General features: G+C 45.6%; 2 protein-coding genes across 3 annotated transcripts in view; both read left to right on the forward strand.

The window, feature by feature from the left end:
• The window catches only part of BLMH (bleomycin hydrolase), a 45,910-nt gene extending 32,063 nt beyond the window's left edge, over nt 1-13,847 (forward strand). For both annotated transcript variants that reach the window (XM_053570893.1, XM_053570894.1), the window contains exon 12: nt 12,874-13,847. In XM_053570893.1, the coding sequence (XP_053426868.1) occupies nt 12,874-13,025 (152 nt within the window). In that variant the 3' untranslated portion in view covers nt 13,026-13,847. The remainder of the gene's footprint in view (nt 1-12,873) is intronic.
• A 13,239-nt stretch (nt 13,848-27,086) lies between these two features.
• Nucleotides 27,087-27,298, forward strand: part of SLC6A4 (solute carrier family 6 member 4) — a 40,402-nt gene continuing 40,190 nt past the window's right edge. Inside the window, exon 1 of the mRNA XM_053570880.1 lies at nt 27,087-27,242. The gene's annotated coding sequence lies outside the window, so the exon portion shown is untranslated. The remainder of the gene's footprint in view (nt 27,243-27,298) is intronic.

The raw sequence follows: 27,298 nt of genomic DNA on the forward strand, positions 1-27,298 counted from the left end.
TTCATTTTAAGACACATGTACATCAGAGTCAGAGAGGGGTTTAAACCTCAGCAAAACTAGGAGAAAGATTAAAAGTAATTGATAGTTTAGTAACATGATGTTATGAATCAGTGGTAATCAAGAAATAGATGCTTGTCTTAAGTTGGAAAGATTTGATTATTTGTAGCAAACATAAGATCCTGGGTTAAAATTGTTTTTCTATTGCTTCAGATGAACCTCTGTAGCTTCTGTTTCATTTCTGGTCTAAATTGGTCACATAATTGGGTTTGTTATCATATAGGTTAGCATCTAAGAAAAGAACTGAAGCCTGTAGTCCCAGCTACTCGGGAGGCTGAGGCAGGAGAATCGCCTAAGCCCAGGAGTTGGAGGTTGCTGTGAGTTGTGTGACGCCACGGCACTCTACCAAGGGCAATAAAGTGAAACTCTGTCTCTACAAAAAAAAAAAGAAAAGAACTGAAGTTATGGCTTATTTAGATGACCCTGGATCCACTGGCTGGCTTCTTATTGTTGCTTATTTGTTTTCTTTTTTTTTTTTAATTTTGTTGCTTTTTTTAAAAAAATTAGGGGGGGTATTTCATTTTTTTTTTTTTTTCTGTTTTTCTGGGGTTTTATTATTTTTTTATTTTGCATTTTTCGGGCTTCCTTTTTTGATACTTTTCCATCTGGGACAGTCACTCAGTTACTAGATAGTTGTGATGTCCATTTAAGAGAGAATAAATAGGCCCAGGCACAGTGGCTCACGCCTGTAATACTAGCACTCTGGTAGGCCAAGGCGGGAGGATTGTTTGAGCTTAGGAGTTCAAGACCAGCCTGAGCAAGAGTTAGACCCTGTCTCTACTAAAAATATAAAAAATTATCTGGGCTTTGTGGCAGGGGCCTGTAGTCTCAGCTACTCGGGAGACTGAGGCAGGAGTATCACTTGAACGTAAGGAGTTCGAGGTGCTGTGAGCTAGGTTGATGCCATGGCATTCTAGCCCGGGCAACAAAGTGGAGACTGTGTTTCAAAAAAAAAAAGTAAAAAGTCAGGAAGATTTGTATGTTCTACATAGCATGGATTGCTGTCTTTAATATTCTGCACCTAGGCCAGGGGCAGTGGCTCACGCCTGTAATTCTAGCACTCTGGGAGGGAGGTTGAGGCTGCTGGATTGCCTGAACTCACAGGTTTGAGAGCAGCCTGAGCAAGAGCAAGACCCCATCTCTAAAAATACCTGGGCGTTATGGCAGGTGCCTGTAGTCCTAGCTACTTGGGAGGCTGAGTCAAGGGAATTGCTTGAGCCCAAGAGTTTGAGGTTGCTGTGAGCTATGATGCTATGGCACTCTGCTGAGGGTGACAAAATAAGACTCAGTCTCAAAAAAAAAAAAAAATATGCTGAACCTAAATACTTACTTTTAAAGAGAATTCTGGGCCACTTTGCTTTTTTTTTTTTTTCATTTAACTTTATCTCTTTCTACTCAAAGTTTTTTTTTTTTTGTTTTTGTTTTTGCAGTTTTTGGCTGGGGCTGGGTTTGAACCTGCCACCTCCGGCATACAGGGCCGGCGCCCTACTCCTTTGAGCTACAGGCGCTGCCCTCTACTCAAAGTTTTGCCTCTGCTGATTTATTCATTCCATTATTATGCTGAGAAAACTGGGTCTTGAGCCCTATAATCGACTTATAATCCTTTCCAGCGAAATCTGCAGCTATCTAGTAAAGATTAAACTAACTTTTTTTGTTGTTCTCAAATAACTGAAATGCTTGAGATTATAAAGAGCAAAGCATTTCATTAGGAGAGCCAAAAGATAAGAAATAGAACGGGCATGGAGTAAGGAATAGTTCATTCAAAGCCAAAATAAATTATTCTTGTGTATGTCTTGGTAATGTTTTTTCTGTCTTAACAGGAAGGAAGGAAAGAAAACATGATCTAATTTAATTGGCACACTTGGCCTGACCTTAGGAGAGCATGTAGTATGTTATGATGTTGCCGATGTGTGTTTACTCTAGCAGAGCCTTCTTGTCTGCCATCCTGTGGGACCTTGGGTGGCACCTCTGTTTGTGCTCTCTGGAGACATGACAACATTAAGAAGCATTACTGGGATTTTGTTTCTATAGATAACATTGTTAACAGTTTGTTACTATTCTCTTTGGGATTTCTGCCTGTTAAGGTTGATGTTTCTGTGAAAGCATGTTGATAATACAAGCTAGAGATAACAGAGCAGAGATACCTGGGCAAGCTGCCCTTGTCCTCTGCCCAGCCCTGGCTTTGGGCCTCCCTGTCGCTCACATTCATGGCCTTCCTGCCCAGAGACTAGTATGTAAATGAAATAACCTGACTATTTCACAAAAGAGAGAGAGGGTTCTTTCTGACCAGGAGAAACATAAACAAGAGAAATTAGTTTTTGCCTTACTGTAGCAGTTGTTTTACTTCACATTGGTGAATTCTAGTATTCGTAGCTGTACTGAAAATTGGACACACATCTGACACGTGTACTTCCGTGGTTTCTTTTCTCCCCTGCTTCTTCTTTTTTTTTTTTTTTTTGTAGAGACGGAGTCTCACTTTATGGCCCTCGGGTAGAGTGCCGTGGCGTCACAGCTCACAGCAACCTCCAACTCCTGGGCTTAAGCGATTCTCTTGCCTCAGCCTCCCGAGTAGCTGGGACTACAGGCGCCCGCCACAACACCCAGCTATTTTTTGGTTGCAGTTTGGCCGGGGCCGGGTTTGAACCCGCCATCCTCGGTATATGGGGCCGGCGCCTTACCGACTGAGCCACAGGCGCCGCCCTCTCCCCTGCTTCTTGAAATACCTGACTATGCGTTTCATACCTTATTTATAGATTATATCAGAAGTGGATTTCACAGTTAGATGAGGAAATAGACCTTGGGATTTGTTATGTTTTATTTTGAAAAAGTTAATAGAATAAAATATTTTATAAAACATTTAAGAATATGAAATAGGGGGCAGCGCCTGTGGCTCAAAGGGGTAGGGCACCGGCCCCATATGCTGGAGGTGGCAGGTTCAAACCCAGCCCCAGCCAAAAACTGCAAAAAAAAAAAAAAAGAATATAAAATAGGGAAAATAGCCTTTGGTTCCTTTCATTCTTTCTTAGAAATTCACTCGATAAAAGCCTAATCTTTAAGCCAGAATGACCTGCGGGTCCTCTTGCTAATGAACAGTAGAACCAGAATTATAACACAAACCCTCACAAGATGCTCCACTCCCCACTCCTTGTTCTGATTCTTAGCCATAAATCATATGCTAAGAGCCTTGTCTCCTGAAACCAGACATTTACAGGACATTCCCAGATCCTTTATATAGTTTTATATCCTTTTAGCTACTGTTTCTGGTCACCAGTGACCATGAATTGACCCATTATTTCCCTGGACTGGATACCATAAAATAGAGAAGCTGAGAGAGAGCATAGTTTAATGGTTAAGAAAATTGGCTGTGGTGTCAGTTATATCTGGGGTCATAATTCTGGTTCCACTACTTATTAGCAAGAGCACCTGCAGGTCACTTTGGCTTCAAGATTAGGCTCTTCTAAGGTGAATTTCTAAGAAAGAGTAAGAAGAACCAAAGGTTATTTTCTCTATTAACTCCTTATGCTTTCACATTTCTCTGGTAATGAAGATAATCACTCTTGTTTCTTTATGAGATCTTACAATTTGCCTAATACAGCCATATTTCTGTTAAAGATATTCAGATATACAGTTGCATAACATCTTGCTTCATAAGAATTCAAAGTTTGCTAATGTATCTGTATTTATTTCTCCACGTGGTATCAAAGTAGAGTAACTCTGGATGTGAATGTGGGTGATTATACCCACGTTTTATTGAAGAAACTGAAACTTTTTGAGTTTTGATTCATTTGAGTTGTACTGGATCAGAGAGAGAATTAAAATTCAAATCTCTTAATTTGACACAGGCAGCTTCCCCAAAAGTATGTATTACTATTTTGTAAAATAACTATAATTATTTTGTAGGTAAGTCTGGGGTTCAGTTCTGGATTTCCAGCACAAATAATATAAATTATAGGCAGTGTTGAGCTGAACTTACTGAAACAAGAGTAAATTACATGCCCTAAAAATAAAGGTTTCTGATTTCCTGGAAAGGGGCAAAATACAAATTTTTGTGGTCTCAGAGGATTTTCATATCTCTCCAGGCTTAAGAAAACTGTTGCTACTGTCAAATCTGGATATCTGAGTTCTTTGAGAAGGACTTTCCATTGCCAGTCTTCATTAACCAAAGAGCCTGCGTGCCTCGAGCTAAAAAATGAGTAGGATAAAGGAAGCACATGCTCTCCGGTTCACTGGTGCTTCCCTGTCTAAGTGTGTGACTAGGAGAAGGCTACCACTGCGGAGGCAGGGACTGCGGGCACAGAGGAGGCATCTAACCTGCAGTGAGGCATGAACTTTAGAGAGAAGTCATTTCTTTCATGTTGAGTGTAGAGCTTTCTGTATACTACATGTAAGTCTTTTTCCTATAATAAGCATGTATAATTTTCACCAGATTGTTTCCAAGGTATGTTTGTATTGGCTTCAGAAGGACTGAGGGGTAAGCACAGAATCTGGAGCCAGACGGCCTGGGTGTGCATTCTGTCTCTCCTTCCTACTGGCTGTGTAACCCTGGTCTTGCTATTTAACCTCTCCGTGCCTCAGCTTTCTCTCTGTAAAATAGGGATAATTATAATACCCATCTCACAGGGTTGTTGTGAGAACCATGAAATTAGCCCTAATTGCTTCTGCTGTTAATGTTATCTCTGTACTAATGGGGTCAAGAGAACAAGAGCATAAGGCTCTCTCTCCTTTCCTTTCTAGAAAAGGACTTTCTAACTTGCCATAGTTCCAGCTTTAGATCTCTAAAAATGCAGGCCCCTAGTGTGACCATTGTGCTCCATCACCAGTTTACTAGGTGGGCCTAGTTTCGTGAGAGAAAACAGTAAATAAGCCTGGTGCTGAGGAAAAACCATTAGCAGTAGCATCAACTCACATTTATTGATGGGGTGCAGGGAACCGTACATAGGCCATGGTGGAATGGATGTCTCTGACCCTCAGAGGAATTTGTACTTGTTCACCTGTGACACAGGAAGGGGACTTGAAAAGGGCTGTGATGTGACAGAAGTGGCATGCATGGTGTGCTCCTCAGACTGTAAGATGCAGGATAAATAGACCGAGAAAAGCCAACAAGGAATGACTTTTCCAAGAAGGCAGATGACAGAGAGAAGAAGAACAGGGAGGGCCCTGGCCAGTGGGGAGGCAACAGGAAGACAGTGGAGCTGAGGTTGCCGAAAAGATTGAGGGGCTGGAGAAAACACCCCAGAAGTCGGGGGGCCAGTTGGGGTCAGGGGCACATGGAAATAGGTAGTGGTGGTGCAGCAGAGCAGGTGGAAAATGAGTCCAGGGGAAAAGCTATTGGGTTGGACTTGAAGGTGGGTTTTGGAAACTTCAGGAGGGGTGACGGTGCAAGCCCGGCTATCCTGTTAGGCCACCTCAGTTGCATGTTAGTATTTAATTCCTTCAGAAGCTGGGTGCAAGGGGGGTGAAGGGGAAATAAAGCTGGGACGATTGTGGCTGTAAATGTGATTCATATGGTGTTTGTAATCTATTATAAGAATGAATATGTAAAACAGAAACACAGTGCTAAGTGCAGAGTAGCATAGGGAATAAACCGCAAGGGAGAGGGTGAGCGAGTGAATCTGTGAGGGCGCCTCAGGGATTCTTCAAGGGTGAGTGGAATGTTAGGGAGGATGAAAAGGGAGGCGGCGGCCAGCCAGAGAAATGGTAACTAAAAAGGGCAGCTCTTCGCATTTAGAGCATGCTTTGGACAGGTCAGAGGAGTGAGGTCCAGAAATAACATGGCCTGCCATCCACGGAGCTCTTGAGGAATGACCAAAAAAGGAGGCTTTGCCTGAAACACATAGGAATAGTGATAGTTTGGGAGTCAGAGAGTAGTCATTGAGTTTCAGTGGAAAACAGACGCTTTGTGCTTTCCTCTCTTGGTCCAACGTCAGAGATCCTGGCAGAGTTACCTGTGTTCTCAGGCTTGCCTGGATCATGTGCAGGGGTGTCAGGGAAGGAGAAATCGCTCTGAGGTGAGCTGGCTCCTCAGTAGAGGGCACTTTCTCAGGATGTGTACACATCTGCTGACTGGTATTTGCTGTGGTTTGATGGTTTCAAAAAATACAAACCACAAACCAAAATAACTCCTTTCCTCTACCACATTTTCCACTGTGCATTCTTCCTAGTATATTTAGGGGAAATGGTACCTTCTGTAGTTTTTGTTTCTGAAGGAGGCCACAAGTAATATCCGGCTATAAGAGAATCTCTTTCATCAGCAAATGATTCATAAACATAGCTGGGTCCTCACCGCATAGCTGGACTTTTATGTTTACTCTGGAAGAAAAGAAGCCTCTTTTCATATCACTGTTTAAATGGCAATCATAATTATAAATGGTTGTTTCAGTTCCTTTCTGCTGATTTTTTTAAACGTCTAGCCCATGTTCTTATCCCTCTTTCTAAATATGTGCACTCAGAACACATGGCATCTTTTGATTTAAAGATAAAAAGTACATAGTGGACAAAGTTTCACGTGCCTGCAGTCCCAGCCACTTGGCAGGCTAAGATGGGAGGATCACTTGGGCCTGGGAGTTCGTCTAGCCTGGGCAACATAGCAATACCTCCACAGTCAGTACATAGTAAATAAATGAACGTGTGCATCCGTACATAACTAGCCAAGACCGTAAATGGCCCCGGCAGATGAAGTTGGTTCCAAACAGGCGTCTGAGCTAGATGAAATGATGTCATCTATTGCTGAAGCCTCTTTGCCACTGAGTGCTGTATTGGAAGGAACTGAGCCATATGGAAAAGACTCTAAAGCTAAAACCTGAGTTTGATGCAAGCTTTCCTTAACTGGCTGTGTGAATGTAGACAACCAACGCCAACCCTGCAGGCCTAATAATGTTGTGAGGATTAAAATCAAAATAAGGGTAGGGAAGGTATGTGAAATTGCACCGTGAAGCTCTTTGGGGGCCGGGGTATGTGTATATGGGTGTTTTGTTTTCTCAAGTATAATTTCTTAAATACATAAAAAGTTACATTGTTCCAAAATCGAAATAACAAAAGATTTCTAAAGAAAAATCTTGTCTCCTCTGTCACTCTCCATTCCCCTCCTCCCTCAGGTTACCACCACTGCTATTAGTTTCTGGTATCTCTTTTTTTTAGTGCCAATAAATACAGAGAGAGGTATAATGACCACCTCCTCGTCATGCAGGGGTGGCAGTGGTCGCATGCCTTATATCCTGCTCTGCACCTTGCTCTCTCTTCACTTAGCAACCCGGCTTGGAGGCATTTCCTTATCAGTACATTTCCACATCAGGACATCTTCATTATCTTCCACCCTCTGCATGGACCTAAGTTTATTTAACCATTTCTCTCACTAATGGAACTCAGTTGTTTCGGTCTTTTGCTATTACAAACTATTAGAGTAAGTTAATGTATGTACAGTGCTTAGAATAATGCCATACATACCGTGTTCATGCAAGTCCTGTGTATCTGCAGGACAGAGTCCCAGAAACAGCATTCCTAAAAAGGATACATGGATTTGGAATTTCTCTAGATATTGAAAAATTTCATTCCGTGGGCATTTTGTCATTTTCCACATTTATAACATACTCTATACAAATTAAGGTATTAGACATGCTTCACACAATAGGTACCTAACAGAAGTAGTTGACAAATTATCACTTCTAAATTATCTATTGAGATTATCTGTGTTCATTGTTGGGGACTAGAGTATGTCAAGGCCTTAGTAAGTGATGGGGTGTTTCATTGAGCCTATGTTTCTAATGTTTTCTTTCTACTTATCCTGCTTTGTTCTTGTATTTTTTTATTATAATAGCAGAAAAATGGTTGTAAGAGTAACATTTGAGTTAGAAACCAAATTAAAAAAGATATGGCTGAGCAGTGCCTGTGGCTCAGTGAATAGAGCGCCAGCCCCATATACCGAGGGTGGTGGGTTCAAACCCGGCCCCAGCCAAACTGCAGCAAAAAAATAGCTGGGTGTTGTGGCAGGCACCTGTGGTCCCAGCTGCGCAAGAGGCTGAGGCAAGAGAATTACCTAAGCCCAGGAGTTGGAGGTTGCTGTGAGCTGTGACACCACAGCACTCTACCGAGGGCTACAAAGTGAGACTTTGTCTCTAAAAAAAAAGGAAGATTATGACTGGGTATGGTGGCTCACGCAAGTAATCCCAGCACTCTGGGACGCCAAGGTGGGTGGATTGCTGGAGCTCACATATTCCAGACCAGCCTGAGCAAGAGCAAGACCCTGTCTCTAAAAAGTAGCTGGGCATTGTGGCAGGTGCCTGTAGTCCCAGCTACTTGGGAGGCTGAGGCAAGAGAATCACTTGAGCCCAAGAGTTTGAAGTTGCTGTGAGCTATGACACCACAGCATGCTACTGAGGGCAAGAACGTAAGATTCTATCTCAGAAAAAAAAAAAGATAAATTTGATTTAATAAAAAACAATTTTTTAGTAGGTTAGCAAATATCATAAACTAAATTAGAACGCAAATTACTTAATAGGAAAAAATATTTGCAACCAATGTAAATATATAGGATGCTATCACTGACCACTGTGAAAATTATATACTGTATTTGTATTGTACCGTTGCTATGTTCAGACACACAAATACTTACCATTGTATAACAGTTGCCTGCCGTATTCAGTATAGTAACATGCTGTACAGGTGTTAGCGTAGGAGCAGTAGGCTATACTATACAGCTTAGGGGTGCAGTAGGCTGTATCATCTAAGTCTGTGTAAGTACTCTATGGTTATCTGCATGGTAGGAAGTTGTTTGTTTGTTTTTTTTATAGAGACAGAGTCTCACTTTACAGCCCTCGGTAGAGTGCCGTGGCATCACACAGCTCACAGCAACCTCCAACTCCTGGGCTTCAGCGATTCTCTTGCCTCAGCTTCCCAAGTAGCTGGGACTACAGGCGCCCGCCACAACGCCCGGCTATTTTTTGGTTGCAGTTCAGCCGGGGCCAGGTTTGAACCCGCCACCCTCAGTATATGGGGCCGGCGCCTTACCGACTGAGCCACAGGTGCCGCCATGGTAGGAAGCTTTAAATAGGAACCAAGTGCCAGTGAAGTTTGTGCTTTCCTTTCTGGAAGTCTTTATTCATTCTTGAGTTACTGGCTGTTAGCTGAAAGATTGGGAGTGACTTAATGAGGTCTTTGGTCGTCTGGTTTTCTTAGGTCCATGTTGCTGAGACAGATCCATCGGAGCAGAACAGATAACTTGGTTTTGTCATACTTCTCTGAAAAAGCAGTACTTACATAAATACATACATAGAAACAAACCACAAGTATAATAATTTGTTAATGAGGTGAAATACTTGTAGTGCCTGTGGCGCCGGCCCCATATATCGGAGGTGGCAGGTTCAAACCCAGTCCCAGGCAAAAACTGCAAAAAAAATGAGGTGAAATACTTCATAGCACAAAGACAACAAAAAATATAAAACATTTATAATTCATAAATGAAAATATATTTGTTTTCTTAATCTAGTCTAAGAGATTTAAATCTTAGATCTCTGGTAGGTTTTCAGAAAACTGTTTTCTTAGGTAAAAGGTCTTTCTTCCCTTAAACTGACGAATCTGAAGCTTTTCTGTTTCTAGGTGAATTTCATCTAACCAGTCCGCAGCTGTATCCACAGCTGCTGTTTTTCCCTTTCCAGATGGATTCTACTCTTTCTCTTACAAAATACAGAAACATTGCCAGTTGGGGTTTTTTTGTTTGTTTTTTAAAGGAGAGTTCACTTATGTTATTTCTTTCTCATTGCATGTAAACAAGACATTAAAGTTTAAACAATTTAATTTCACATTAGTTCCTAAAACTGACTTTTTTATCCATCTATTTGTTCCCCTCACTGTAACCTTGTCATCCCTGGAACAGGGTTTTTTTTTTAAGAGACAAGAGTCTCACTTTATCACCCTGGGTAGAGTGCCATGACATCACAGCTCACAGTAACCTCCAACTCCTGGGTTTAGGCGATTCTCTTGCCTCAGCCTCCCCAGTAGCTGGGACTACAGGCGTCTACCACAACGCCCAGCTATTTTTTTTGTTGTTGCAGTTTGGCCGGGGTTGGGTTTGAACCCGCCACCCTCGGTATATGGGGCCAGCGCCCTGCTCACTGAGCCACAGGCGCCGCCCCCTGGAGCAGGTTTTTATTTTGTTTTGTTTTCTTTTTTTTTTCCTTGGGAATGCTTGTTTCTAATGGCCAGAGTACTTAGGAGCTCAGAGCTGCAACTTTCTTTGGATCAAAATGGCCACCTGAATCCTGCCTGAGCAGCATCTCTGCTGTCCCCGAGCAGAGTTCCCTCAGTTTCAGACACACTGATCCTAATCTTCTCAAACTCCAAGACATGCAGTGTCAACAGTTAACAGCAGCCACAAGTTTATTATCTCTATGGGGTACAATTACTTGGCCGCCACCTAGACTGTGAGGTGTCTGCAGGCCCCCCCCCAAATTCATATCCTGAAGAGAGAGACTAATCAAGGCAGGTCCTCTTGGCAGGGACATTGAAAGGGTGGATTACAATTGATAGGAGTTTTAATTTGTGAGGACTTAATCTGATCTGCTTTGGGAGCAAGATAGTGTAGATGTACTTACTGTCCATTTTCTCTGGGCTTCTTTGAAGATTCATTTGATTGCACAGTGATAGTATTATTATAAGGGCACAGAACTTTATTACATGAATCTGCCCCTATCGTTCACCTGCCTCGCTGCCCAGAGCGCCTGGAAGGATTTATTCAGCCTGCATTGTGGTGAGGGGAAGGATGACTAAAGCCTCAAATCGTGTAGGGCCTGTAGTCTGGTCTCTTGCTTGCTGAAAGCTCCTTTTGTGGAAGGCAAGTGCTGAGTTTTTTCAGGAAGCACTTAAAAAGGGTACTGGTTGGCCCTTTAGCTGACAAAACCTTATTGCAGGAACTTAGTGGCACTAGAGAGGTGATGTTAAGGGCCAGGTCCTGACTGGCTGGCATAAGTGAAGCCAGGGACTCAGGAATATATAATCAAGAAAGCAGAAGCAGCACAGGCCACGGCACCAGTCTGTGCTCTCCCTCCCTCTTTCTCCTGTTGAGAAAAGGGGCGCTGCCCCGGGGGCAAGGATGCAGTCCCTCACCGACTTGGTCCGAGTTCCTGAACACCTTCTCAGGCATTTCCTCCTGAGGGTAAACATGCTGTGCCACATCACGACAGTCTGTCTTTGACTTCTATCAGAGGGGAAAAGCAAAATGGGACAGAGATGACCTCACCAAGGCGACGGTGTTTTCAGATAACATAATGCCCTCTGTCACAGCATTTAGTTTATACAATTAGACTGACCACCATGTTAGTAATTTAAATCAGTCTTATCTCAGATCAGTAGTTCTCAAAATGTGATCTGAGGATCTCTGTGGGTCTCTGGGACCTTTTTAGGGGGTCTGCCAAGTCTTTCCTTCTCCAACAACATAGCTGTGAGGCTGGAATTTCTTCATCTATATTTCAGCCAGAACAACATATTGCAACACATTGAACACAGATGCAGATACAGGAATTCAGCTGTCTGTGAAGGCAGACATTTCACCTCTTTGTTTTGGAGAATATTATTTTTTCCTAAATACAAAGAGGGTGCTAATGGGTGGCGCCTGTGGCTCAAAGGATTAGGATGCCAGCCCCATATACCAGAGGTGGTGGGTTCAAACCTGGCCATGGCCAAAAAAAACTGCAAAAAACAAAGAGGGTGCCAAAAATGTATATACATTTTAAGAAAGGAAAAATCTGCATTAAATTCATAATACTCAAGTCATGTTTGATTTCCACAATTACAGGAAGTGCTTAATGTGACTTGTATTCATCTTTTGTTTTCAGTATATATTGAGCCTCCATACAGTCCTGCTCACTGGAGAAATCTATAAATCCTAGGGCCTTAACAAAGAGGACAGGGGAAGCCGCTGTCGGGGTCTTCCAGGTCTGCCTGGTCTCATCACAGAATTCCTTTTTTTTCTTTTGAGACAGTCATTAAATCGCCCTCGGTAGAGTGCCCTGGGGTCACAGTTCACAGCAACCTCTAACTTCACTCTTGGGCTTAAGCGATTCTCTCGCCTCAGCCTCCCAAGTAGCTGGGACTACAGGCGCCCGCCACAACGCACAGATGTTTTTTTGGTTGCAGTTGTTGTTTAGCAGGCTGGGGTCAGGCTTGAATCCGCCAGCCTCAGTGTATGTGGCCAGCATCCTACTTACTGAGCTACGGGTATTGAGCCCACAGATTTCTTTCTAAGAAAACATAGACTGTGTGACCCTTCGATTCTCAGTATCGTCTGTGGATAAAGCGCCTGCTGGGAATGATGGTATGCCCCATTAGTATGCCTGCATCAGACTCACTGTTTACTGTAGGAATCTGTGCTAAAAATGAATGAGGAAAACAGCCAGTGATGCTGAAAGGGCAGGTGGTAAGAATGGATCTGATGTGCTTGCCTTTCTGTCCCTGGAGATGTATTTCCTAGGTATGGCTCTATGAGCAAAAAAATATTTACTAGCGAAAGGGTCATCACTTGCTGTCAGCAGTGCAGCTGAGCAATGGAACAGCAGCACGGGGTCTGGTATCAGCCTTAGGTCCAAGGTCCAGCTCAACCACACCCAGGCGACCTGGGCATATTACTTACTTACCCCAACCCCCAGTTTTCTAATTGGTGAGAATACAGTTGTGTCTGACCTATCTGCTTCCTAGAATTGCTAATATATTTAGATTTATTGAGATTACAGTTTTATTAGTTTTATAAAAGCCTTTATAGTACAAATAGGGCTTCTGTTCTTTGCCCCTTGCCCTCTGGACTCATGAGACTTCTGCTTTTTCCTCCAGGCTACCTGTGCATGACAGACGAGTGGTTCTCTGAGTTTGTCTACGAGGTGGTGGTGGACAGGAAGCATGTCCCTGAAGAGGTGCTAGCTGTGTTAGAGCAGGAACCCATTATCCTGCCAGCATGGGACCCCATGGGGGCTTTGGCTGAGTGATATTGCCTCCAGCTCTTTCCTCCTCCCACTAAACCTGAAGTAGCTGCAAAGGACAGATCCAGGGACTGAAGCCAAAGTCACACAGGTGACTGTGTGTTCCCAAAGGACACAGTGGGACTCTTGGATTTCCAGTCTCTTCCAGGAGCTGCTTCGGGGAAGTGTGCTTTATGCTGAAACAAATATTCTTAAAGAAACAAAAAGGGGAAAGATCGGGTCATGCTATCCACTCTCCACATCTCCAACAGCTCAGGATCTCAGCATTTTAATCAAATGTAATTGTTTGTCTTAACTCTGTCTAAACGGTTCGATTCAGTACCTGTGTTTTGATAAGACAGGAGAAGATGAGCCGCTGAGGTGTACGGAGAGCAAACAGGCCTACTGCTCCTTGTTCCTAGAGTAGGGTGGGGGAGGGTTCCCTAGGATTCGAGCTCTCGAAACTGCATGCTGCCTGACAGTCTCACTGTCCTTCCTAGATGGCAGTCACTGAATTCAGTCTTTTCAAGGTAATTTCATGTGCCTCTAACAGCCCAAGAATGGGAGGTTGATCAGGTCTGACATGATTCCTTCCTGTTTCTCGGAACAGTGGGAGCACAGCTGCACTTGAGTCAGGTTTAAGTAGAGGCTTAGACTTAAGTGGGTGAGAGAACAACCAAAACCTTATCATGATCTCAATTATAATCATTAGGGGGAGCTCTCGCCTAATAGTTTAATGTCTGCCTCTGGAATTAGGGGTTGGGTGGGCAGGGAAAGGTGATATCCATTCTTTCTGACAACTAGATGGTGCTGAGTCGCTTTTGAATAAAACACTTTGCTAAATGAGAATAAGTTGGCTTATTTGATCTAAGAAGCTATAAAAGAAGGCAACCACGTGTCTCACTTTCTTCAAAATAAAAAAAACAGAAAGGCTTCCCTGCTTCAGCTTCTCTGCAGACTATGTTCCTTCCTGGCCTGTACTAATTCTCACTGGCTTCTGCAAAGAGCTTCAAGATACCATAGGTAAGAAGGCCTGGACCCCTGCCCCTTACTTAATCATTCTTCCACCCAGATCCAAGAGCCTTACAAAGGTGAGAAGTGGGAGTGGCGCCTGTGGCTCAGTCAGTAAGGCGCCAGCCCCATATACCGAGGGTGGCGGGTTCAAACCCGGCCCCGGCCGAACTGCAACCAAAAAAATAGCCGAGCATTGTGGCGGGCGCCTGTAGTCCCAGCTACTCGGGAGGCTGAGGCAAGAGAATCGCTTAAGCCCAGGAGTTGGAGGTTGCTGTGAGCTGGGTGAGGCCACGGCACTCTACCCAGGGCCATAAAGTGAGACTCTGTCTCTACAAAAAAAAAAAAAAAAAACAAAGGTGAAAAAAAAAAACAACAAAGGTGAGAAGTGAGGTTCTGTTGGAAAGCAGGTATCTTACTGAGATTGGGCCTGCCTTGCGCTGAAAGCAAATAAGGAGAGCACCTGGTCAGCATTTCAGTGCCTGAGACCCCTGCTGGTCTGACTCCCCAAGATTATTCCTATCAGCAGTACTGTCTATCACAGCACCTTCTAAGATGAAATTAGGTAAAGGTTCAAACTTTCACCAGAGCATTCACAGTATTTCAGTAATCCTCTCCCCAGCAGGATAAATAAATTCATTTCTCGACACAGAAACTGCAAAACAGATTAAAAGCATACAGGAAGAAAAGATTATCTCCCAAGTAAAGACAACTGGCTGGTCAGCTAACTCCTCATCAGCATCTATACACCAGAAGACGGTGAAATGGATCTTCAAAGTGCTGTAAGAAATCAATTGTGAACCTAGAATTCTTTGCTTGACAAAACTTTGCTTGACATAACAAGGCTTTCAAGAATAAGAGTGAAATAGAAGACGTTTCCTAAAACGAGTTTGCCCTACCAGAAGGGCAGTGTTTCAATATGGAAGGCTTAAAATGTATCAAGGATGATACAGCAAAGAACTAATAAGTGTGGATTAGCTAAAAAAAAAAAAAAAAAGTGAATGTAGGTAAGTCTTCCAGGGTTCAAAAAAAGGTAAGATTGAAATCCATGAAAGTGGCAGATAATAGGAAAGGAGGTGATTTGAAGATATTCTAAGGTTCTTGTGTGATTCAGGGTGAAGATAAATATTAACTTTAGACTTTGGTGTGTTAATAGTGTATGCTAAAAATTTCCCAATTATCTACTAAAAAATAAGCAAAGGATATAGTTTCCAAGCAATAATAAATACAATATGAAAATATAATTAACCCACAAGAAGACAAGGAAGAGAAAGCATGCAGGACGAATACAATATTCAGAATGAAATAGTAGAAATAAATCTAACTGCGTCAGTGATTTCAGTATGTATAAATGGATTAAGTGCTCAGAAGAAAGATAGACTGCCAGATTAGATGTTTAAAAGAAATGCAGCCATATGTTGATTATAGACATAGACTAGAATATTTAAAAGGATGGATAAGATACTATGTATCAGGCAGATACTAACCAGAATAAATCTAGTGAAGTTATATTAGTCCACAAAATTTGGCCCACTCAGATTAACCAGACAGAGACTGATTCCAAGGTATGTTATTCACATAAACTGTTATGTGAACGGCCTCCCCGGAGTTGTGCAACGCTGGCCCTGGAAATAGGATTTAAGAAAAAAGAGCACTGGCCAGGCGCCATGGCTCACACCTGTAATCCTAGCACTGGGAGGCCGAGGCAGGAGAATCACTTGAGCTCAGGAGTTTGAGACTACCCTGAGCAAAAGTGAGACCCTGTCTCTATTAAAAATAGAAAAATTAGCCCGACATTGTAGCAGATGCCTGTAGTGCCAGGTACTTAGGGGGCTGAGGCAGGAGGATCATTTGAATCCGGGAGTTTGAGGTTGCTGTGAGCCTAGCTCACAGGCTGACCCCATGGCACTCTATCCTTGCAACACAGTGAGATTTGTCTCAAAAAAAGAAAAAGAGCACTGTACTTAATAACTTCACATTCTTTTTGAGTACACATGGAACTTTTAAAAAAATTGACCGCATACTGGATGGTAAAGTCAACCTCCACAAATTTCAAAGGGCTGTTATGTAGACCACATTCAAACCATAGTGTAATTAAGTTAGAAATGAAAATTAAAAGATAACTGGAAGACCACTACTTTTTGTTTTTTTGAGACAGAATCTCAAGCTGTCACCCTGGGTAGAGTGCCGTGGTACAGCGTGGCACAGCAACCTCCGACTCTTGGGCTCAAGTGATCCTATTACCTCAGTTTTTCTATTTTTAGTACAGATGGGGTCTCGCCTTTGCTCAGGCTAGTTTTGAACTCGTGAGCTCAAACAATCCACCCACCTCGGCCTCCCAGAGTGCTAGGATTACTGGTGTGAGCCACCATGCCTGGTCTCATCATATGTTTAGAAATTAACTCAGAAGTCCAAGAAGAAATTATAAAGGAAATTTAGTCTGAGCAATAATAAAAGTAATACATACTAAAACAAGGGATGCTGCTAAAACAGAACTTAAAAGAAATTTTATAGCATTAAAATATTAATATAATTAAAAGTATAGAATATTGTATAATTCTGAATGTTTAATATTAAAATTGCTTTAGAATAAGAATAATATAATATTAAAATTACATTAGACTATAGAAAAGGCTGAAAGTTGCCATCTGTTTCAAATAACTATAACAAGCTGGGTGTGGTGGCTCATGCCTATAATCACAATGACTCAAAGGCGGAAGTAGGAGGATCCTTGAGGCCAAGAGTTCAAGACCAGCCTGAACAACATAGCAAGACTGTCTCTAGAATTATTATTATTATTATTATTTTTTTTTTTTGTAGAGACAGAGTCTCACTGTACAGCCCTCGGGTAGAGTGCCGTGGTGTCACACGGCTCACAGCAACCTCTAACTCTTGGGCTTACGTGATACTCTTGCCTCAGCCTCTCTAGAATTATTTTTAAAAAATTAGCCAGACATGATGGCACATGCCTATAGTCCCAGCTACTTAGGAGGCTGAAGCGGGAAAGTAACTTGAGCCCAGGAGTTTAAGGTTACAGTGAACTATGATGATGCATTCTAACCCAGGAGGTAGAGTAAGACCTTGTCTCAAAAAAAAAAGAAAAGGGCAGCACCCATGGCTCAGTGGGTAGGGCACAGGCCACATACACCAAAGTTGGTGGGTTCGAACCCGGCCCAGGCCAGCTAAACAACAATGACAACTGCAACAACAAAAAAAATAGCCAGGCATTGTAACAGGTGCCTGTAGTCCCAGCTACTTGGGAGGCTGAGGCAAGAGAATCACTTAAACCCAGGAATCTGAGGTTGCTGTGAGCTATGACACCATGGCACTCTACCCAGGGTGACAGCTTGAGACTCTCAAAAAAAAAAAATTCATAACCAAACAATAAAAGACATTTTTCAAATAAGATCAATATCCAGTGGAGAGAAACTAAGAGCGGTAGGTATATCTTCTCTGCTGAAGATCCAGGGAAATGGGCTGAAGTTTTAGTCAGAGATCTGAGTTGGAAGGGCTTGCTAATAATTGGATAACTGGTAAGCTAGGACATGAGAGAACATGGAATTGTCTTCCCTATAACTGGGAGTGTCACCAGAGGTGAACCTGATGACTCTGGGCTCTGGAAGGTTGTGGTCTGAGTCACGGTGACCCTAACATGTCCAAGACGCCAAGACCTGATAATGAGCTGCGCCTTCAGGATGTGGTCGTGGCCCTATCTGCTTGCTTTGGCTTGTCTTGAAAGGGCAATTCTAATTTGCTGTGGGCAGCGCCAGGGCACTTGCACTTTAATTCCCATCTCTCCAGGGCGGTGTGGGTAAGCGTGGTTACTGACTATGGCTGGAGTTAGTCATTTGTTAACTGGGATTTTTAAAAATATTTCCAGATGGGCATTCTCACATGTAGGACAACATGTTCAGAACCATGGCTGCTTCTCATCAAACTGACTCTTCCTTCCTTGTATCATTTCTGTGATACAAATAGATTGAAAACTAGGAATAAAGCTGGCCGATTTTTTTTTTTTTCCTTTTCAAACTCCAAGTACTTTACATGTTACTGCAGAGGGAAAGGAAGAAAGGGAGGGAGTATATGATTCATACCAGATGTGGCTATGTGGGCACAGGATTGAGTGCAGTGGGAAGCTGGCCACATTCTTCTTTCTTGGGTATCATTTGAATACTCATTGTTTTCCCTCTCGCTTACTCCAGAGAAACTCCAGTAGCACAACTTGAAGTGGGCTGAATGGGCTCTGGAGCCATGTCTCAAGCGAGCCCATGACAGTTGTTTGTTTTTTGTTTTTTTGTTTTCTTTTTTAATTAGCTGTTGTGGAGAAGGTTAAGGCAGCTGAGGCAGGGTGGACATTTGGTGGAAAGTATCAGAGTGTGCTTGACTTAGAACTATAGCGTCCCTGCATCTCACCTGGCATGAAACTTCTGAGTTACCTAGTCCCAACTTCTCCAAAACAGGAAAAGTCAAAGCTTCAAGTTCTACTTGGACACATTCAGTGACAGGAAACCACAGCCTTGCTGCGGCCCCTGCCCATATCTCCAGACTCCACGTCCTTCCCTTCAGGTATGCTCTGTTCTAGGCAACTACCGACACCCCACCGCCTTCCCACACTATCTGCTCAAATACACCAGGCTCACTTATTATCCATGTCAGGGCTTCAGTGTCAAGGCCATCTCTGGACAACTTACCTAGGTAGGAAGCCTCCTGTCCACTCTCTTAACCACTTCCACACCTGTCACTCTACAATTATCAGGATCTATTTTCTTCCTAGCACTTAATCACTTTCTGAAATTATTTATATGTTTATTATCTGTTTTCCTTAAAGTCGGTCCTTCCTGCCAGCTCCCCAAGGGCAGGGGCTTTGTCTTGCTCATAATACATCTTGGTAGGCTGACTGACTGTACAGGCCCTACATTCTATAATCATTTAAAAGCTATAATCAATTAAAAGTTTATACATAGACCTCGTCAGGCAAGGTGGCTCACTCCTGTAATCCCAACACTGGGGGAAGCTAAGGAGGGAGAATTGCTTGAGCTCAGGAGTTTGAGACTTGCCTGAGCGAGAGTGAAACCCCTGACTCATAAAATAATGAAAAACCCAGCCAGGAGTCACAGTGAGCCCCTGTAATCCCAGCACTGTGGGGGGCTGAAGAAGGAGAATTGCTTGAGCTCAGGAATTCAAGACTTGCCTGAGCGAGATTAAGACCCGGACTCGTAAAAAAATGAAAACCCAGTTGGGAGACAAGGCCAGCACCTGTAATCCCAGCAGCTTCAGGACGCTGAGACAGCAGGATGCCCACAGCCCCAGTCTGAGGTTGCAGTGAGCTATGACGCCATTGCACTCTGCTCAGGACTCTGTCTCAACAACATTAACAAAACAAGGAAATAAAAAAATAAAGTTTATACATAGATCTAAAGTGTCCCTCTAACTTGCTCAGCAGGGACAAGTAGAACAACAATAAAATCCCTGTAGATCTTCATATTTTAGCACTTAACATAAAAGACCGAAATTTATGAAGGTGCCAGGCATTAGAAGAGTACAAGAGATTGGGAGAAAACCACAAAGTTCTGCTTCGCTTTCTTGTTTCAAATCAGCCCAACACGATGAAACAAGAAGGGCCTTTGGACTCAGATACGCGGCCCTCACCACTTTGCCAGTCTGTGTAAGTGTGGAGAGGTTATTAAACCTCTCTGAGCCTCAGTTTCCATATTACCTTTATTAAGACGTTTAAAATGAATTAAATAGGAAAACTCACAGCTTGAAAAGGAGGTAAACTGTAATTTGTTTTTAGCTACTCATATTCTTCTAATTTATTTTTTGTAACACATATAGGAAAATACAACCAAAAGGTTTATATTGCATATTACCCAAATGGTAGAAAAAGGGCAAAAGCTAATGCCTACAATGTGCCTAGTAGAAGTTTAATAAATGCAGGCATTTATTTATTTATTTATATTTTAGAGACAGAGTTTCGCTTTATCACCCATGGTGGAGTGCTGTGGCGTCACAGCTCACAGCAACCTCCAACTCCTGGGCTTAGGGATTCTCTTGCCTCAGCCTCCCGAGTAGCTGGGACTACAGGTGCCTGCCACAGTGCCCAGCTATTTTTTTGTTGCAGTTTGGCTGGGGCCAGGTTTGAACCCGCCACCCTTGGTATACAGGGCCGGCACCCTGCCCACTGAGTTACAGGCGCCTCCAATGCCGGCTTTTAATAAAAAAGCAGTTCTCACAGAGCTGCTCTCACATGTCCAGCATTGCAGTGAGCCCACTGGGGGTTAAAGCAATTCCCTGCTCTCAAATAAGTTTTCCCTTCATTGGGAACATAAGATATTTATGCATGGACAAGTTGAAAAATAAGGTAAGCTGGGCGGCGCCTGTGGCTCAATGAGTAGGGCGCCGGCCCCATATGCCGAGGGTGGCAGGTTCAAACCCAGCCCCGGCCAAACTGCAACAAAAAAATAGCCGGGCGTTGTGGGGGGCGCCTGTAGTCCCAGCTGCTCGGGAGGCTGAGGCAAGAGAATCGCGTAAGCCCAAGAGTTAGAGGTTGCTGTGAGCCGTCTGACGCCACGGCACTCTACCCAAGGCCGTACAGTGAGACTCTGTCGCTACAAAAAAAAAAGAAAGAAAAATAAGGTAAGCTTATATGAGTGAGGTCTTCCAGAAATGTCATGATAGGTGTGAAAGGGCTTAAAGTTGGAGAAAGAAAAATGCTGACTGTTTTTAAACTAACTTGTAACCACAGTGACCACAGACATCAAGGATGGGGGTAATCAGTTTACCAAGAAGAAACTAAAGGAAAACCTCCCTAGATGCAGAGGCACAGGTTCTCTTGAAGTTTATAGGGGAGAGGAAGAACCAGAGAGACGGTGAGTGTTTAATAATCCCCTGCAGGGCGACACCGGTAGCTCAGTGGGTAGGGCATCAGCCACATACACCCAAGCTGGCCGTTTGAACCCAGCCCGGGCCAGCTAAAAACAATGACAACTGCAACAAAAAATAGCTGGGCGCTGTGGTGGGCACCTACTGTAGTCCTAGTTACTAGGGACTGAGTGGATGAGGCAAGAGTATCGCTTAAGCCCAAGAGTGTGAGGTTGCTATGAGCTGTGACGCCACGGCACTCTATCGAGGGTGACTGTTGCTGTCCACTGGCTTGGTCAGAGACACGGAGGCAAGCACTGCAGACAAAATGAATGATTTAAAAGGGACGGCTGGGGCTCGCTCCGGCACAGCAGCAATCAGCCATCTTTATTCACTTTCTTATATACCCGAACTCATCAGATAAAAATAATCCGAGAACAAGGAAGACAAAAGGTAAAGATTTCTTATCAGCATTAATACAGCAAAGTACGGACACAGCTTTCTAAACCAAGAATATCCTGTTTGGAGATAAGCAACAATGGAGATGAACTACGAAGGGCGGGGTTGTCTGTTCTGTTTGCCCACTTCCCTATATGACTACGGAGGTTATTGTGTAAATAGAAGTAGGGGATTAAGTGCAACGGTCCATTGCCCCAGGCAAATGATCTGTCTCCAGCTACAACCTGGCAAGGGCTCTCAGGCACATTCTTTCCTTTAAGGTGTGATTGTAGCCCAAGTACTGGAAATGCTCCTTCTCAGAGTCTTGTGCCTCAAGGAGCACAAATGAGACTGATTCACCTTACAAGGGTGCAGTGGTCCGCGCCCTTTCAGGTGACATAGTGAGACTCTGTCTCAAAAATAATAATAATAATAATAATAGGCTCGGTGCCTGTGGTGCAGTGATTGCAGCGCCAGCCACATACACCGAGGCTGGTGGGGTGGAACCCAGCCGGCTAAACAACAATGACATCTGCAACAAAAAATAGCTGGGCGCCGTGGTGGGCACCTGTAGTCTCAGCTACTTGGGAGGCTGAGGCAAGAGAATCGCTTAAGCCCAGGAGTTGGAGGTTGCTGTGAACTATGACGCTACAGCACTCTACCAAGGGCAATAAAGTGAAGACTCTGTCTCTAAAAGAATATATATATACATATATATAAATATATAGGGCAGCACCTGTGGCTCAAGGAGCAGGGCGCTGGCCCCATATACCAGAGGTGGCAGGTTCAAACCCGGCCCTGGCCCCCCTCCCCAAAAAAAAATATATCACTTGCACATGGAAGATATTTAAGTAGTATAGAAGGATACACAGTGAGACAGAGGGTTTCCTCTGCTGACATCCTCCCCCACCAAGCCACCTGCTAATCCCAGTCTCTTTTATATATTTACAGGGATTTCAGTACACATGTCAGCCTCCCTCACTTTTTTTTTTTTTTTTTTTGTAGAGACAGAGTCTCATTGTACCACCCTCGGTAGAGTGCCGGGGCGTCACACAGCTCACAGCAACCTCCAACTCTTGGGCTTACGCGATTCTCTTGCCTCAGCCTCCCGAGCAGCTGGGACTACAGGCGCCCGCCACAACGCCCGGCTAAGCCTCCCTCACTCTTGACACAGATGTAATACTTTGATATTTTTCACTCCATTTAACAATAAATCTTGAGAACCTCCCCAAATCAGCCCATATAAAACTATCTTACTCTTTTTAGCCACGTTCAATACTTCATCAGTGAATTATGTGCTTGGACCCTGTATTTTTTTGAGACAGGGTCTTGCTCTGCTGCTCAGGCTGGAGTGCAGCGGCAGTGGCATCATTGTACTTTGCTGCAACATAAAACTCCTGGGCTCAAACTCCTGCCTCATCCACTAGAGTAGCTGGGACTACTAGCACCTTCCACCACACCCAGCACTGTTTTCTTTTTTGTAGAGATGGGGTCTTGCTTTGTTGCTCAGGCCAGTCTTTGTGGCCTTAAGCAATCCTCCTGCCTAAGTTTGATAAGACTGAGGCATTTTCCCAGCCATTCATTGCCAGTCCACATATTAATGGGGCCTGCTGTGTGCTGAGACACAGTTGTTAGGTGCTGAGACATGGGGAGAGATGGAGTCCTGTCCTTGGGCAGCTCAGAGCCTAATGGCGAACACGGGCAATTAGAGAGGGAGCATACTACAAAAGATCTTCCTGATACTCTGTGCTTCTCCTGGGCTCAGCATCTCCAGGAGGATAAACACAGCTGTCCTGCAGAGCATGGCCTTAGCTAAGGGCATGTAGTCAGCAGAATCTTGATTCAGAGATATTACAGCTAGAACGTGGACGGGTCACAATGCTGTGAAAGATGGGCTGTCTGCACACCCTGATTTCTCCCGTGTGAGCATCCCTCAAGCTGGGCTTTTGCACATCGGCAACTCCACCTTTCCCCCTTTTTTAGAAAAAGTTATCCATAAAGTCTGAATGCACATTGAGTTAAGTGTAGGCAACAGCAGAAACGTATATCAACACTAGTCTGATAAATAGTTCCCGGTTTTAAGTAGTGATCACTGTGCATCTAGATGGGGTAGTAGAAGCAGCAGGGGCTGTGGGGAGGATTTGGGGAGTTACATGAAGCTCCCAGGCAGGACTGCCTGGCACACAGAAGCGCTATGTAAGTCTCAGCTATTGTTATTAGCAGTCCAGTTTGTTCAAGAGATGCTCCTGGGAGTGCTGGGGTGCTATTCTTGAGTGGGTAGGTGTGATAAGACCACTTCCATAATACTTGACTGAGAAACTGAAATAATGGGAGTTCAAATGAAGTGGTGGAGTGGGGGTAGGGAGCAGGTTGGGGGCAGTGGGGCTAGGGAAGGGTTTGTTAGCAAAGACAGTGGGCTCATCAGGAATGGGGAGAGGGGGCCAAAAAGAGGTGACCAAAGACAAAATCCATCTACTTCCCAACGTGTTCTGCCCTCCTTAGGGATAAACCTGGGCTAACCTCCTGACCCTCTCCCGCACCCCACACCTTCAGCCCCCACCCTGTAGCCCTTGCACTTTCACTGACACTCCCAAAGGGGCAGTCCTGGAACTCCTTTTACTTACTTCTCTGGGCCAGGGTGGGCCTGCTGCAGGTGGCTCCTGTGGGACCCTCTGTAGGGGCAAGCCCAGGTTCACAGTGACAACAAATCCTGCCTGAGAGGTGCTGTACTCTGGTCACGGTGGAATACGCATGCAGAGTCACCAACACCATGCCTCATCCAGGAAGAGTGGGGGTGCAGGGGTGACTGAACAGGATGGAGCAAGGAGACAGGGAGCACTGTAGCCTTTTCCCACAAGGAGCCTGGGCCTGCTCCTTCCACAGTGTAAACGGAGCCGGGGCAGGACAGACATGGCGCTCAAGGCTTCTAGAGGGAAAGTCCTGGCTCCACAGTGGAGTGAATCACCCAGAGCTTTGAGACTCCCGGGAGGTGGGGCTTCTTGGTGGTGTTTAGCCAGCAGGGGTGTGGACATTGAAATGTGCTCCTTGCCTCTCACAGGGAAAGACTGTGTTATGCTGCATTCAGCCCCACAGCAGGCCCACAGCTCTACGTTCTTGAGCCAGAGTCAGTGGAACAAAGAGAAAGCATTGCTGTGCTATGATCGCCTGTGTACCTCCTACCAGCTACCCAGAGTCCTGACACCTTTGACATCCCGGCTGCTCTCCTCATAACACCAAGTCAGCAGCAAGCTTCGCAGTCTCCCCTCTGGTTTCTGCCTTGCATCTATGTGCCCTGGCGCCACCTTCCCTCACAGGCACTTGTGCTCTAAGAAACCTTGGCCCCAGCCACCCCAACCCTCCCAGCCTGTGCTGGTCACAGCCATCAGATCCTTTGCGTCTCCTGCTTAGGGCTCCTACTGCCTGCCATGCTCAGCAGGGCCCTGGCCGGAAGCCCAGGTCTCTCGGTGCCCAGAAGGCGGTCGTGCTCAGGCCCTGGAGCAGCTACACCAAGGCGGGGCTGGGAACAAGGAAATCTGTCTACCTGTGCTGACTTGGAGGCAAGGGGGGCAGACGGGGGAAGCTCCACAGGGATGCCAGGGCCAGGCATCTAGTCAAGGGAGGGAGGCAGGATGCTGGGAAAGACCGTGCAGTTAGGGCGATGAGAATCAGCAGCCAGGCAGAGATGAGTTAGCTCTAAGGAGGAGAGAGAGGTAGGGTGCAGAAGGGGCAGCTGGGGCTAAGGCATCCCAGTGCCGCCATGCCACCAGGGAGGAGGACCGGAAAGCCCTTGTTTGGAGAGAGGGTCTCTGGGTCAACTTTGTGCTGACAGGCAGGCAGGCAGCGAGAAATAAAGGAGGGGTCCCGTCTGTAATTCTAACATATTTGTCTAATAGTGTCCTCAGTTAGGGAGCAAGATGGGAGGGCTGAGCCAAAGAGAGGGGATAGGTGGGGGAATGCTCTCCCTTAGGAAGAAAGGCCAATGGGCAGGGTGGACACATACCCACCATTGTTATCAGCCCTGTTTCACAGGCAAGGGAGTAAAGGGTCAGGGCTGGGATTTCACTCAGGGCCACAGGACACCCACACCAAAGGGCCAGCACCCACACAAAGAAGGCGGGACAAGGAGGGGTGAGGGTGCTGGGCAGGAAAGATATTAGTCTAGAAAGAGCCTAGAAAGAAGCCCAGGAGTGGAGCAGTTACGTTTGCAACACTATGGAATGGGGGTGTTAAGAAGTCACCTTGGACAACTGAGACAACGTGGGGAACAGACCGGGTGGCGACAAGAGCTTTAACCGAGTAACTCCAAGCCTCCCTCAGCGGTTGGTGCCCTGCCCAGTCCCCTGGCTCCCCTCACCCTGCCCTGCCCCCTCCTGGAAACTGTGCCCTCGGTGGAGCCCCTCTGCACAGCACACACTCTTTCATTAGTAAGAAGTAGCAGTGGGACGCTGAGGGCGGCAGACGGCTGCGTTGATCTGAACCGCGGGGCCGCTGGAGGAGCAGATTTGGCCGCCAGGGGCCCAGGAATGCGCCCTGGCGCTGCTGCCCCGCGCGCACCAGCTTTGAAGGGCGTCGAACACCGGGCACGGAAGTCCCCCGGCTGTCCTTGCAGTCTGCTCTCTGACGCCTAGGTGGCACCAGAGCCTCACTCAGGTGCCCCCCGTGGGGCGCCGCCCACGCCTGCGACCGATGCTCCCACTCCGTCCAGCCACTTGGCAGACTGGGCGCCAACTCCGTTTTCGGAGTTCAGGTCTCCCAGGTACGAGGGGCTGCAGCCTCTCTCGAGTTGCGAACTTGCTGTTTCCCTTCTGTCCCCTGCTTCGGTATCATTTCTCGCCTCCTTGTACCAGAGGGAGTTGATTAGCCCGAGCCCTCACACCCCCGCCTCAGGGACAGCGCAAGGCAAGTCTTGCATCTGCCTTTAAAAAATAATTTTAGTGAAAAGTTAATATAATAATATTAAATTTATTTTTAAACTTTAATTTTTTATTGTTAAATCATAGCTGTGTACATTAAACTTTAATTTAAAAAAACTTATGAAAATAACATATCTACATGGTTCCAAACAACAGGTTCCCGTTGAACCCCTTCCGATAATTCCAGTAAAATAGTCCCTCAAGCCCTGGTCCAGGAACACTGCATGCATTTATATCTGTTTTTGCAGATCACCACCCATGCTTTCTTTCATACAGCTTTGCATTCGGCTAGTTGGCAAAATGAGAAAGAATTCTCCATCCATCCATCCTGCGAGTATTTATTGTGCGCGGGCCCGAGGCTCCGCAGGTGGCGGGGAATTGGCCCAGCGCCCTCCCGCTGAGCTCAGGTCCCACCCGGGAGCCGGATCAACTCCTGGGGTGCCAAGTGCGGTGAAGTCCTCGGAAGAAAAAGAAAGCGGGATTCCGGATTGGGGGAAATGACATTGAGCAGAAACCTAAATGCACTTGAGGTGGCAATTGTTAGGGTAGGAAATGCGCCTGTCAGTGGCGCAGCACCCCTCGCCCCCGCCAAGTTAAAGAGCAGGAAAGTGAGGATTCCTCGGGCTGCTCAGACCTGCCCAGCCTGCTGCCAGGCCCCGGCCGCCTAGCTGCTCCGAGGGCTCCTCCCCCAGCGAGCCAGCGTGGTGAGGATCGTCCCTCCCCTGCGGGGGTCGTGCGCCCCTCCCGAACCCTCACCGACGCGCGCCCCCTCCCTCTCCCGTAGGAGAGCCGAGCGGCGGCCGCGGTGAAACATAAAGTTTATTCGCCCCAAAGTGACGCAAAAATTCCTAGAGCTCGGTGGCGGCGGCTATCTAGAGATCAGACCATGTGAGGGGCGGCGGGTACAAATACTGCCGCGCGGGCGCCGGCTGTGCACAGGCAGCGGCCGCCCGGGTGCCTCGAGGGCGCGAGGCCGCCCCGCCTCCCGAGCCGGACCAGCCTCCCCACGCACGCCCCGCAGGTGGGTCCTCTTTCCTCGGCCTCCAACCCTCACTTCCCTGCAGAACTTCCGAGGGA

The sequence above is a fragment of the Nycticebus coucang genome, chromosome 18 (genome assembly GCF_027406575.1).
Source record: "Nycticebus coucang isolate mNycCou1 chromosome 18, mNycCou1.pri, whole genome shotgun sequence".
Lineage (NCBI taxonomy): Eukaryota > Metazoa > Chordata > Mammalia > Primates > Lorisidae > Nycticebus > Nycticebus coucang.